This window comes from Lepidochelys olivacea, assembly GCF_965140295.1.
Source record: "Lepidochelys olivacea isolate rLepOli2 genome assembly, chromosome: 6".
Lineage (NCBI taxonomy): Eukaryota > Metazoa > Chordata > Testudines > Cheloniidae > Lepidochelys > Lepidochelys olivacea.
The window spans coordinates 100,708,374-100,722,259 of record NC_140416.1 but is presented as its reverse complement, the minus strand read 5'-3'; the positions used below and the strand labels follow the sequence as shown (position 1 = coordinate 100,722,259).

The 13,886-nt window shown below is 38.4% G+C and overlaps 1 protein-coding gene across 4 annotated transcripts in view; it reads right to left on the bottom strand.

Annotated features, from left to right (window-relative positions):
- PPP4R4 (protein phosphatase 4 regulatory subunit 4) overlaps positions 1–13,886 on the bottom strand; it is a 121,034-nt gene that overhangs the window by 69,110 nt on the left and 38,038 nt on the right. For 3 of the 4 annotated variants that reach the window (XR_014712055.1, XM_084630985.1, XM_084630986.1), the window contains exons 3-5: positions 12,524–12,626; positions 898–1,045; positions 95–168 (exon numbers count right to left, since the gene is read on the bottom strand). Coding sequence is in view for 3 of the 4 variants with exons in the window: in XM_084630985.1 (XP_084487111.1) it covers positions 95–168; positions 898–1,045; positions 12,524–12,626 (325 nt within the window). In the remaining variant the exon portion in view is untranslated. Of the gene's footprint in view, positions 1–94; positions 169–897; positions 1,046–3,750; positions 3,852–12,523; positions 12,627–13,886 lie in introns of those variants that run through there. The other variant, XM_084630987.1, reaches the window with a different exon arrangement.

The window sequence follows — 13,886 nt, the reverse complement described above, 5'->3', positions numbered from 1 at the left end:
AAATAGGAATTACAGGTACTCCAAGCTTTTGAAAATCAGATCATTATTCTTTAATCTATTCTCCATTAAAGTTTCCAGGAAAAAATAATATTACCTCATGTCTGATGGTTTCTTTTGGCAAGGCTTCTATTACAGCAAGAAGAGTTTCTAGCCATGCATTACTGACACCTGTTAGACACAAACGGACTATATGTTATATTATAGGTCAGTTGTATGAAACAACTTCTGATTTGGTGCATTCAGCTCTTCAATGAGCTATACTTCTAAATGACATTACAGTAACATTCAAAAATAGTTACACACTTCTATCTGTTTGCATATATTTCATTAGAAAAGCAGGTTTTGCTTGCATTTTGGGGAGGGGAGAATTATTCTATTACTTGTTTTTGGAACAACTGTTTGAAGATGACAGTTTTCTCCAGTTAGAAATAACATACTATTTTCTTTAATTTACTTATGTAAAACTTTCTATTTTTCCTGCGAGTCATTTTTATTTTTCCTGTATTAAAAAAATAATTTTCAAGAAGATAAAAGAAAATCTCCAAAATCTCAACATTATGAAGAAAAACACTGTAGTCCGTACTTGTGCTTACTCAGGCACAGATTCCAATTAAGTCACTGGAAGTTTGGACTAAGGACCTCAGGATTTCGTGCACCAAACAGAAATGTATTTATTTGTTTTATTCAAAATGAAGGAAACTATCAGCTAAATAACAGTCTACAGGAAGGTCAATATATAGAAAACCTTACATACGGCAAGCCATTCCATAAAACCACCATCAATGAATAAACTCACAAATTGGTATAGATTGCATGTATTGTTTTAAATAGTACTGCACAAGGAAACATAAATCACAAAGAACCAATCAGTTATCAGCATAGCATCATGATCCTGACCTGCATCCCTGTGTTCCAGATTCTGTAGAATGATGTGTAGGAAGGAGTGGGAATAAGTATGAATGGACGCTGACTCCTCTTGCAGAATAGTCAAAAATGCAACAGCAGCTGTTAACTGCATTTCCACCCCTGCAACATGCAGGACCTCCTGTATAATCAGAAAGCGTATTTATTTAAAAGGATGAGCCAGAAATACATTAAAAGAAAATTCCAATGTTTATTCAGATCCTAGGAATCAGCTGATACAAAACTATCCTTACACAACCACTTCTTCTTAACAGCAATCATTTAGAGATACTCTAATCTCTTTTAAACCATATCTTCACAAATTCAGGTGTCTTACAAATCATAATAATATGAAGCTTTCCAGACAAATAAATTAAAGTGGATCATAATGTTTGACATTGATTAGCGAGGAAAAAATGTAGCACACATTACAATTGTACTAAGCTTTTTAGTTGTGTGTCTTATTCAATTACTTTTGTGTTTAGGTGGAGATGCTTTCTTTATATACAGTTAGAAAATGTCATAACAAGCCAGCCAGCATTCATTTCAGTTATTCATGGGTTAGAGAGATAAATATTTTGTACACCTGGGAAGTGATACCAAATTGCACAAAGTTATTTAAATTTCCATCACCAACTGATACCGAACATAAATAAAATTTTATAGTATAGCTTCTTAATAAAAACAGCCAAAGATGTATGAAGTTATTTATTTAAACACTTCTCTATTTATGGATACTCAACTTTATCATGAACCAACCTCATTTATTAGAAACTCTTTCAGAGTGCCTATTCCAAAGTCAAATAACAATAGGTGATGATTAGGTCCAAATTCACGGTCCATTTTGGTCAATTACACCGTCATAGGATTTTAAAAATCACACATTTCCTGATTTCAGCTATTTAAATCTGAAATTTCATGGTGTTGTAATTTCAGGAGTCCTGACCCAAAAAGGAGTTGTGGGGGGAGTTGCAAGGTTATTGTAGGGGGGGTTGCGGTACTGCTACTCTCACTTCTGCGCTGCTGCTGAAGCTTCAGAGCTGGGCAGCTGGAGAGCGGCAGCTGCTGACTGGGAGCCCAACTCTGAAGGCAGCGCCACCACCAGCAGCAGCATATAAGTAAAGATGGCATGGTATGGTATTGCCATCCTTACTTCTGTGTTGCTGCTTGGGGGGCCTTGCCTTCAGAGCTGGGGGCCCAGCCAACACTCTCCGGCTGCCCAGCTCTGAAGGCAGCGGAGAAGTGAGGGTGGCAATATAGTGACAATCCCTAAAATAACCTTGTGATCCCCCCCTGCAATTCCCTTTTGGGTCAGGACCCCCAATTTGAGAAACGCTGGTCTCCACTATGAAATCTGTATAGTAGAGGGTAAAAGCACACAAAAGACCGGATTTCACAGGGGGAGACCTGATTTCAAAGTCTGTGATGTGTTTTCCATGGCCGTGAATTTGGTAGAGCCCTAATGATGATGTGGTAGAGAAAATGTGAGCAAGTGTTCATTTGTAGACAGTTATTAGATGAAAATTAAAGGCCATATCTAACTAGATCTTTCAAAGTTATTTAGACATATCATAACATCTGCTATCTGTAACCTGTATGAGTCACACTACTCACTACCAATATATACATTTTGCTGGATATTACTAGAATGACATTTTTAAGTGGTTTTACTGCATAATTTGCTATTTTACTTGCAATTTGCATATTTTACTTGTGAATCCAACCTTGGTAACACTTAGCTTTCTCTCTAGACTGATCAAGCTCAACCTGCCAGTTGATATTTTTCACAGATGCTTACTTGGTCCTTTTTTTAACATACGTATTGGGACACAAATAATATTTCCCATATTTAACGAAAGAGCAAAGAATATTATCTAACTCTTTAGTAAAAACCAAAAACAAACCTCCAACAGACTTTCTTTAAAAAAAAAAGAAAGCACAAATCACGGGCATAAATGTGACAGACAAAAGATGATCCTGGCTTATGATTTGCTTACCACTGTCATGCGATGATTTAGTACATTTATCATTTATGTAATAAGAGGTGAACAATACAGAAGTCTCAGTACAGAAATGTCAACCAATCAGATTGTATGTGCAAGTACCCTCTTTCAGAGTTGCTGAGCTAAAGGAAAACTGTTATTCATCTCAAGAGCTGGCTGTGGGTGTTTATTATAGCTGTGGATATTTCTACCAGGATACCCATTATCCAAGTAAAATTAAGCTGTGCTGGACACCTTACCAACTTCCAGTAAAATAAAATACTACTGGGAGTATTGCCAAGGAACAAAGTCAGTATATGACCTTATAACAGAATGACTTTGGGGATCAGAATAAGGAAGCACATAAATATCTGGTTCTTGAAATACACCTCTTACAGTCATTCAAAAAAAGAGAGAGAACTTTACAAAACAATTAAGAAAGAGGGCAGAAGAAACAGGGCCTAAAGAGCATGAATCAAAACGTGAGTTTTAGGATTCAGATAGGATTTAGAGACAGCACAGATAATTCTGCCCCTTTTAGAGCTATTTATAAAGAAGCTCCCATCCCACCTCCCACCCTGTGTGCTAACATTTAGGTGAAAGACAAGATTGTTAGTACGTTCTAACTACAAAAGGACTAACTGCAAACAGTGCAATAGTTGGATTGTTGATTTTATCTATCTGACACACTTTCCACACTCAATAGATTTTTCAATTGTGGGCTGAATTGGCACTTTGGAGACATACGTTTCTGCAATGTTAAGCTGAAGTTAAAAAATTAACATAGATTTTGTTGGAATAGAAAGCATTCAATTTCAATTTTAAATATGTTCACTGGGTACACAACATAAATAGGGTTACTTACCAACAACTCAAGATTCCAAATGGTTAGCTCCTCCACAGATCCACACTCTCTGGGTAATCATGTGTGAGAGCCACATTCTCTGGATGTGCCTCCTCATGGACCTCGGGAGACATTGAAATGTAAATTTCTAGATTGCTTAAACATGTGCCTGCATTGATGTCTGCACTGAGAACTGTTGAGTTCCACCTATTAAAATGTGTCTGGCTCCCATCCCCACTTCAGTTCCATAGACCTTAAATTGGACATAAAAATGTATGACAAAAGACATCAGGTTTGCGAGTGTAGATCTGTCGAGGAGGATACCCATTTGGAGAATTATGATTATGGGTAAGTAACTTCTTTTCTAGTCATGGGATCTCCTTCACAGATTCCCACTCTCCAGTAGCAAAAAAGCACTAACCAGCAGACTCAGAGGGATTCAGTGTGACATCAAAAAAACAAGCTGGTTTTGATGAACTACCCTATTGAAAAAGACTAAGGTCTAGCAGTTAAGTTCAGGTAGCTATAGTTCCAAACTGTAGAAAGTACTGCAGATTTCTTGAATTGGAACAGATGAAATTTCACCTCCAGTGAAATGTGATTTATGTCCCTTTGGAATAGATTTTCCTTGAAAGAATGCTGCAGTTTATCAACTTTGTATTTGTGTTAATATGGCATAACCTTTTAATTAGGAACTAGAAGAAAGAAAGACAGACAGACGCATACATATTTACAGAAGAATGGTAGAACAAAGGACTAATTAGGTTTGAACCCAAAGTCACTTTAGAGCAGGGGTGGGCAAACCTTTTGGCCCGAGGGCCACATCGGGGTGCAAAACTATATGGAGGGCCGGGTAGGGAAGGCTGTGCCTCCCCAAACAGCCTGGCCCCTGCCCCCTATCCACCCCCTCCCACTTCCTGCCCCCTGCCTGCCCCTCTCAAAACTCCAGACCCATCCAACCACCCCCACCCCGCTCCTTGTCCCCTGACCGCCCCCTCCCGGGACCCCCGCCCCTAACCGCCCCCTGGGACCCCACCTCCATTTAACGCCCCCCATTCCCCATCCCCTGACCGCCCCCCCCCGAACCTCCGCCCCATCCAACCGCCCCCTGCTCCCTGTCTGCCCCCTGGGACTCCCTGCCCCTTACCAACCCTCTGGCCTGGGCCTCCTTACCATGCCACTCAGAGCAGCATGTCTTGCCACCATGCCGCCCAGCCAGAGCCAGACATGCTGCCATGCATGAGCAGGCAGCCCCGCAGACCACAGCGCTGCCCACTCAGCAGGGTGACTACAGGGGAAGGGGAACAGCGGGGGAGGGGTCGGGGGCTAGCCTCCCAGGCCAGGAGCTCAGGGGCCAGGCAGGACGGTCCTGTGGGATGGATGTGCCCCACATCTGCTTTAGAGTATGAGCAAGGGTTAAGAGCACCATCGCTTCCACTTCCTAACCTTGTGGAAACAGTAAGAAAAGAATTTGTCAATAGCAACTGCAGCTTACAAAGTTGACAAGTTGGTGGACAGCAAATTAAAAAATAGTTTCATAGATTACAGAATAATTTGTTTTGAAAATGGCTTTAGAATGGATCAGATACCACAGGGAAAGGGCCTGATGTGTAGGAACCAGATAATATATAGCTGAAGTAAGAAACAAAGATGTTCACAATTTTGAGAAGCCAGAGTGTTGTAAGCTTGACAAGATTTGGGCTCTCTGTCCTTAGAAGGTTGTAGACACTTATCATGTTAGGTGACCAACTGCAGCTCTAGATCAAAATTAATTGAATTTTATTCTGAAGCCACATTTGGAAAAATAGCTCTTAATAAAGAAAATTCAGCAAAATAAATGCCTTCAAAAAACCTCATTCTGGTGGCACCGAGATCCACCAAACCATGGAGATCAAAAAGGAAGGGAGCTGTCAATGCCAAATACAAAGGAGTCATTAGGTGCACAGAACATACACTGAGGAATATGTCTAAGCTGTCTATGAATCTGCATTTCAGTGATTACCAAGGTTCATGAGGAGGTGCATGCAGATATCCAGAGGGTGGGGGATCTACATGGGAGAACCCATAACAAGACATCAGTGTTTTTCAACTGTAGAGAATGTACAAAAATTTCATATACATGATTTTATTTTAATTTCTGAACTATATATATATCACAACTGATTTAACCGATAGAACACAATACTGATGCCTCAAACTTGACCATACTTTCTCTGAGTTATATTAAAAGGGTCTGGTAAATTTAATCTTGTTTATCCCAATCTAAAAATGGTAAAAGGTGAAAGTTTTTTGTTTGGTGGTTATTTAATTGTTGTTTTGTTTTAAATATTTAAAATGACAAATATAGAATTTCAATGGAAAATTTTTCCTACCTGTATAATTTCTGCAGTTGCACAGGCAAGTTTACCAGGTTTGATTTACCAATTTCTGCCAGCAAGTAGAGAGAAAAGTCTTGATCCAGACAGTCATAATGTCTTTCAATTACCTTTTCCTCAGTCTATTTTACCCACAGCATTGACAAAAGGAGCATTTGTTCTTACCTGTGAGTTCTGCAAATACATTCAAACACTACATGAGGAAGCTGAGTTAACTACCCAATTAGTTCATGGTGATAAAAAGCTGCAGAAACACATAGCAATCACTATGTCTTTCACTTTACAGTTGTAAATACAAATTTACAAAAGTGGGTGAACATTGTTATTCCATCTCACATGTGGGAAACAGAGGTGCAGAGAGATTAACAGACAATTCAATTCCCTTTGCAGTGAGACAACTCCCACTATTTTCAATGGGAATTAGATCAAGTGACAGCTATATGAAATCTCCAGTAACTGGTCAGTTCATCAGCAGTAATATTTCTTCAACAGACAAAAACAAAAATCAAACATAACAAAGCCTGTCAATGCTAAAAAATATTTTCAATCAAAACCAATAAGAGCATTTATAAACCCACCCAGGAAAAATAGGAAAATACAACTATCCCTGTGTTAGGGCTAGTCTAGATGGAGAGTTAGTGAATGGCAAGCTGGGGTGTAAATCTACAGCGCACTAGTGTGCTGCCCACTAACTGGCTGTGCGGACCTTGTTACCGTGTGATAAAAATTCCCTAGTGTGCTTTGACCATCTCTTGTTTCAAACAGCAGTAGGTCAAAGCATAGTAGGGAACTTCCAGCATGCAGTCCACAGTCCACACAGCCACTTAGTGTGTGGCATGCTAGTGCACTGTAGATTTACACCCCAGCTTGCCATGTACTAACTCTCCGTCTAGACAAGCTCTTAATGAAAGTAAACAGATAGTAAAGCAGCCTTTGGAGGAACTGCTTATACTAGTGTCTATAGACGTTAACAAAACTCACATGTATTTCACAGAGTTTAATAGAGTTTAAGGCCAGAAGGGATCATGAGAAAAATCTAGTGTTACCTGCTGTTTATCATAGGCCATAACATTTCACCCAATTACCTCTGCATTGAGCCCAATAACTTGTGTTTGACTAAAGCATACCATCCAGAAAGCCATCCAGTCTTGATCTGAAGATGTGATGGGATTGAGAATTCACCACTTTCCTTAAAAGTTTGTTCCAATGGTTAATCACCCTCACTATTAATAATCTGAGCCTAATTTCAAATTTGAATATGTCTGGTTTTGATTTCCAGCCATTGGTTCTTGTTATGCCTTTCTCTGCTAGATTAAAGAGCCCTTTACTACCAGTATTTTCTCCCTGTTAAGGTATTTATACACTGAAACCAAGTCACTTCTCATACTTTTTTTTGATAAATTGAACAGACTGAGCGCTTTAAGTCTCCCACTGTAAGGCATTTTCTCAAGCTCTTGAATCGTTGTGGCTATTTTCAGAACCCTCTCCCAATTTTTATACATACTTCTAAAAATGTGGACATCAGAATGGTATGCAGTATTTGATTATCAATCTTACCAATGCCATATACAGAGGTACAATCACTACTCCCCTTTATACATCAAAAGATCCCATTAGCCATTTTCGCCACAGCACTTCATTGGGAGCTCACGCTAATTGCTTATCCACTATGACCCCTACATTTATAAGAACAAAATCTCCTTTTTGCTATATATTGCCAGAAAGTAAGTATATAAAAGCAATAGAAGTACCACCAGCAACCAACAGGCCAACAACATTTAATGAACTTTTGGTAGAAAATGACCTTTATCGAAGTGAGAATCTCAACTTTCGAGTGTCACACAATTTAAGAAAAAAAATAAATCTAGGTTGCTGATTTTTAGTGCACCTTCATTTCAAGAATTCTCTGTCTACCAAAGCATATCATAGGATCAAGAATATCTCAGATGTAATGGGATTCAGTATTTTAAGCAGCAAATTCCAGAAATTCTTCAAGTCAGCACGTTAGTTTAGAAAGGGGCCTGGAATAGGAGGCTAGAAGTTCATGTGGCAGGTAAGTGGAAAAACTAGGGTTAAAGTTAATGAATTGTCAATAATTTTGCAACCTCATGTGACTGTTTGTTTGTTTTCCCAAAGCTATTTGCATATTTTTATTAAAAAGGTCTATTGAACTGGCCTTAACACCACTGAATCTGATAATGGAACTGACTCAGCTTTTTTTAAACAATTTGTCAGTTCATTTTATTCCTCAGTTCTGAACACATCTTGTTCTGTGGCCATTTGTTCAGTTCAAAGAATAAGAGAAAAACAGCTCTTTTATAAAGGCCCAGGAAGACAAGACCAAGTTGACCCATGATGCTCAATATTATAAAAGCATCTCTGCAATATGGAACCAAAGGCACTTCTGATGACAAGGGTGTACTGGAGCATGCATTTAAGTATCCTAGAGGACAATACCTGCCAAGTAATCATGTTGCTGGATTGCATATACTACAGAGCAGGAGGCTTGCTGATATGTTTGTTCTTGCACTTTTAATCTAACAGCTCAGAATGAACTAGATGGAATATGTGCATCACAGATTCAAAATGAAATTGCTTTAATTTCTAACAAATATTGTTTGTCTCTCAAACAGCCTCTTATTTTAGTAGACTGGAAAAAAGAGGACATACTATGAGGCTATTTCCTGGGGCAATTTGATAAAATATGAGAGAAGTAATTTGTTATGAGTACCATCTTGCTACCTGTTCTATATTTTCCTGGAATACTTTTGTTAACACAGTAAGTATAAAATGGGTGGACTGAAAACCAGATAAAGCTGAAGGGAAGGCTATAAACATAGTATGTTGGTATAAATAGCCAGTCCCTGCAAAAATAAAATAATGAGAGGAGTGAAATACAGAAAAATAATTTATTGTTGAAAAAAAGAAATGAAGGACCATTTGCTAATACCCAGTCATCTCTAGAGGTAATAAATCCTATTTTGAATTGGTCAGCTGTTCTAGAATAGAAACCAATTGTAAGAAGGCAGCCCTGTTCGGAGCACCCTTCTACAGTAGTCCATGGCATGACACGTGCACCTGCCTCAGTTTTATCTAGGTCCGGCCATAAAAAGAACACAGTCTTTCCCAGTCTTCACGCAAAATCCCATCTTTGGGCATAATTTACTCAGATACACATACAATAATACATAGAACCCTCACAGTAAAAAACATTCTCCCAATTCCCAAAATAAAACATAGAAATGTACAGTGATTTTCCAAGCTCCTTGCTAGTGAGTCCACAGTACTGTTTCCAGTTTCCTTCTGCCCTTGTTCCAGGGTCCCACACCTCCAGCCCATCATCCTGAGAGTGATCAACCCCATGATTCTTCTGCCTAAATCACAGTCTATCAAGTCAGCCCTTTTCCACCTCGCGGTACTGACTATTCAGCCTAGGAAGGTATGAAAACTAGCCCCTCTGCTGGTCTACTAGCCCTCCGCCCTTAACAGCCTCCCATCACTGTCTCTCTGACAAAGGAAAGCCAGCAGGCTAGTCCCTTTTGCTGGCTCCTAGCTCTCAGCCTCCTTGCATTAGCAATTCTAGCCCAGAACAGTCACCAAACTATCCTCCCTGCTCTCACCCTAGTTGATTCCTCCATCTTCCCAAAAAGGGCCTACAGAGATTTTCACTCTCTACAAACTGTCTCTCCCAAGAAGCTCTCACTTAACCCTTTCCTAGTTTCTCCAATCTCTGCTCTCAGGCAGCCCTGACTCACCAGGTCTCTCTCTCATTGGGTCTCCCCCACTGGGTCCAAGTGCCCTCTTTTAAACCCAGTTGGAGTGAGCTGTTGAAGCACAGGTGCACTGGCCCTGTTCCGTCTTAAAGGGTCAGTGTCAACTTGTGACATCAATCCTTTTTAACACATTCTTTTTGTACAGAAAAAACTACCATGAAAATATAAGAAAACCTGAGAACCTCAGCCATGCCACTCTTCCTATATTACCCACTACCTTACCCCTGTCACTGAGAATATAAGGAAAAAGTCAAGAAAGCAAATAGTTTGCAATGGTTACAATCTTTTTTTCACCTCATTTCTAAAGGTTTCTGGGATTGGATTGCTCAGAATGTTCTTAATGGAACATGACTTTTTTCATATCTACTGGAGCTCAGTGATTCAAATATAGCTCAGGTCAGTAATGAGCCAAATTTGTTTCCAACTGTCTGAAATAAGCAATTTCAATCCATTTCTTAGAGGACAGTTGTCCATATCATAAAGATCACCATCAAAATGATGCATATGTTGGCAGATTCAGCTAAAAACAAAGATTTCAAGGATATGAAGAAACTTCATTTCTACACATGGTCCCCTTCAAATCATGGATGGATGAGTCATATTGTCAAAGAAACTGGCAGGAACTTAATTTCTAACCCCCAGGCACTAATGCACTCCATAGCTATAGCACTTCAGTCTCCCGGACTTTCAGTCTGGCACCTTACTCAAGCATTAATTTACACACATTGAAAAAGAGCTGTTGCAATGATGTTGAAAATGAAGCTGTCCTAAAAATTACTAGATATGCCATAAATCAGCTCTTCAGAACTAAATTTTCCAGCAGCAGTCTTTATGTCCAGTACAGACATACCCACCCTGCTAATTATAGACGAATTCAGATTGCTTTTTAGTGAGAGGCTGTACAATCTGGATCTAGACAAAGATGACCTGTGGTCTACTTTCTCTCACATTCTGTCAACGTTCTTCACCACCTTAACCATCAGGTAAGCACCAGAAACAGGTAAGTAAAGGACAGATCAATCTCTAGGTTCGTAACTGATCTTAAACATTTTTGAACCATCATGAACTGAAACAACACATTTTATGATGTGAAAATTTTGGCTGAATCATCAGCTTTTTCCTCTTCTGATACATTCACTTTTCTTAGAGTGGGATCGTTATCTTAACAAACAAACAACTTATACTGGGATTTAGTCATAATAGACTCTTAGAAGGAGCTCTGAAATTCCCCAATTAAAGAACAGATACTAAAAACTGTGCATACTAACAGATTATTTAAATTTAAAAAAAGATATGCCTCAGGAGAGATTGTTTAGGCCACATTAAATCAGGTTCAAAACGTATACAGTTTCAGACTGAGCAAGTTGGCCCCTCCTCCTATGTTTATTTCAGCAAGAGCTTGAGAGAGCCTGAGATGTTTGAAAGAGCTGAGTCAGTAATACTGCTATCTATTGCATTCTTTACCGGACTAACAAACTATCAGCATTGCTGGTCTTAGGTTGTTGCAAGAACTTATTTATTGCTAGCAATCAGTTCCCTTTGATTTGAATATTTCCTTCGAGTCTGAGGCAGTAGTAGCCCAATTTAAGTATTACCTATCCCAAAGTCTAAATAGCGATGAGCAGCGACTAGTTATTGTTGGACTATAAATAAATAAATAAAGCAAATAATGCAGAAAAATTCAGCAAGAAAAACAGATGGAAATATGTTTGAAGGAACAGCATTTAAGAGACCAGAGGCTAATCTGAAAGCTCTGTTAAAACAGATTTGTTCTTTGCTTTTTGTGAAACTGAATTAAAGTTCTGGCTTACTCTACAACTTCAGCTGAATGACAACACACTGAACCAACAAAACACCAGAAACATCCCATCATTCAAAATAAATTCTTAGGCCCTCTCTTGTTGGGAAAAAATAATGTGTTGTTTAATAGTGCTAGTTCAACTGAGTTAGTTTAACTCAACTGAAAAGAGTGGCAAAATGCAGGCCAATGCATTTGAAGCTATGGAACCTGGCGGTGTTGTAGCCATACATGGCTACAAATGTGTTAAGCCACATCTTAATGGGGCTTCTCAATCATGTTAAGCTAACTCAATTGAACTAACAAACACCTTTTTGCCCATTAACATATACCCATATTGGTTGACTACCATGCACATAGGGAATTCACCAAACAACTAATAATAGCGGACTAAACTTTTGTGGGCATCACATACACCTTGAAAAACTAAACACAAAATATATAATTCTGGATGGTAGCATAAAAACCTCAATGTTTCTCCCACAGAAGATGGAATGAGGCTGAGGAAATGATGCCTGCCAAATTGTACCATTAAGACTGATTGGCTAAAGATTTCTCCATAGGCTGGCAGAGAATGGTAAACTTTATAGTACCAAGATTTTTACAGAAGAATGCAGAACATTTTTCTGGAAAAAATATACTAATTGTGATAATTAATTAAAATATATGTTCCATGTACACAGTGAATTCGTGTAGAAGATCAATAAGGAACATCCCCTTCTAATTAATATTGATACAACATGATCTTCAAATCATACTTACTAAAGCAGTTGTTTCTCTTGTTGCCTTTTTTGCAATATTTTATTAGGACAAAAGGTATATTCATAACTTCACATTTAGTAACTTACTCTGATTTTTGGCAAAACCCTCCGAAGTGTCTCTGCAGGATTCTGTTGCATCAGGACTGGAAGATTTGCAACCACACTTGTTCCTTGGATGTCTTGACCAGAACTTACAAAAAACACACACATTTTAAGTATTATACTACAAGCTGTCCTCAAGGTCACAGCTTTCATAGTGAGGACAATGACTATTCATATAACAACTCATATACCCTGAAGGGTTTTTTTTAGTTTTAAGAAGATAGTTGAAGATAAGTCACACAACAAAAAACTACATTAAAGTAACATAAAGAATAACTTTCATGATAAACATAAAATCACAAATATGCTGTTTCTAATGTGAAATGTTCTAAGCATATATATTTAGAAAAAATATAAATCATTTAAAAGGAAAATTATTTCAAACTGGAAAGACAAGGCGCCACCCTAACGGAGATTTTTTTGAGTGGCTTGTTAGGATAACAGCATGCAGATGATAAAACAGACAGATGATAACTTTACTCTAGATATAATGTAGTATCATTATAAATACTAGATATTAAGATATCTCTCTTAATCAAACTGCTGCTTTCTCTTTTCACCATTACACACCATCAGTACGCGAGCAAGACAATCAGTACACCTTGACCACAGTCTGCACAGTCAAACTTTTTCCTTGGATATCTTGATAAGACCTTACAAAAATACATACATTTAAAATTGTATAATATGAGCTGACCTCAAGCTCACACTGTTCATAAAAAGATGAACCTTAGTAGAACAGCTTAATAACATGCTCCTTTCTTAAGATGTCATAGACAAGCGGGAAAGACAGCAGAAGAGATTGGGAGGAGGAGGAGGAAGTTAGGATGGTGGAAAATATTAAGTATGGAAACTAAACTAAAATCTGTATATTATGACATAAACTTATCATTTTGTGTTTAAAAATATAATTTTCATTTCCATACTATCAGCCAGGATTAAACAGATGTCACCACCACAGGGAAAACTAGGTTAGAGTATACTTATAAACTTTTTCAACTGAAACAGATACCCTTATGACACACACATGGGTGGGAAAGGGAGAAAAGAAATTACAGAAGATCCAAGGGTGGAGAATGGGATAAAGAAACAGTGAAGGAAGGAAATGGAATGGAAATACAAGATCTATCCAGCAGGGGCATGAGTTGTTGAAAGAGACTCCGAAAATGCTGGAATCTCCCATCTGATAAAGAACAGAGGACACCTGGCCATCTATTGACAACCACCGAGTTAAAAGCTGTAACTCATACTAACCATTGCTACTTCAAAGTTTTATAATCTGTTATGCTGAACAAATCAAAACTTGTTTTAAATGGCTAAAAAGCCCAATCATACATAGGCACACAAA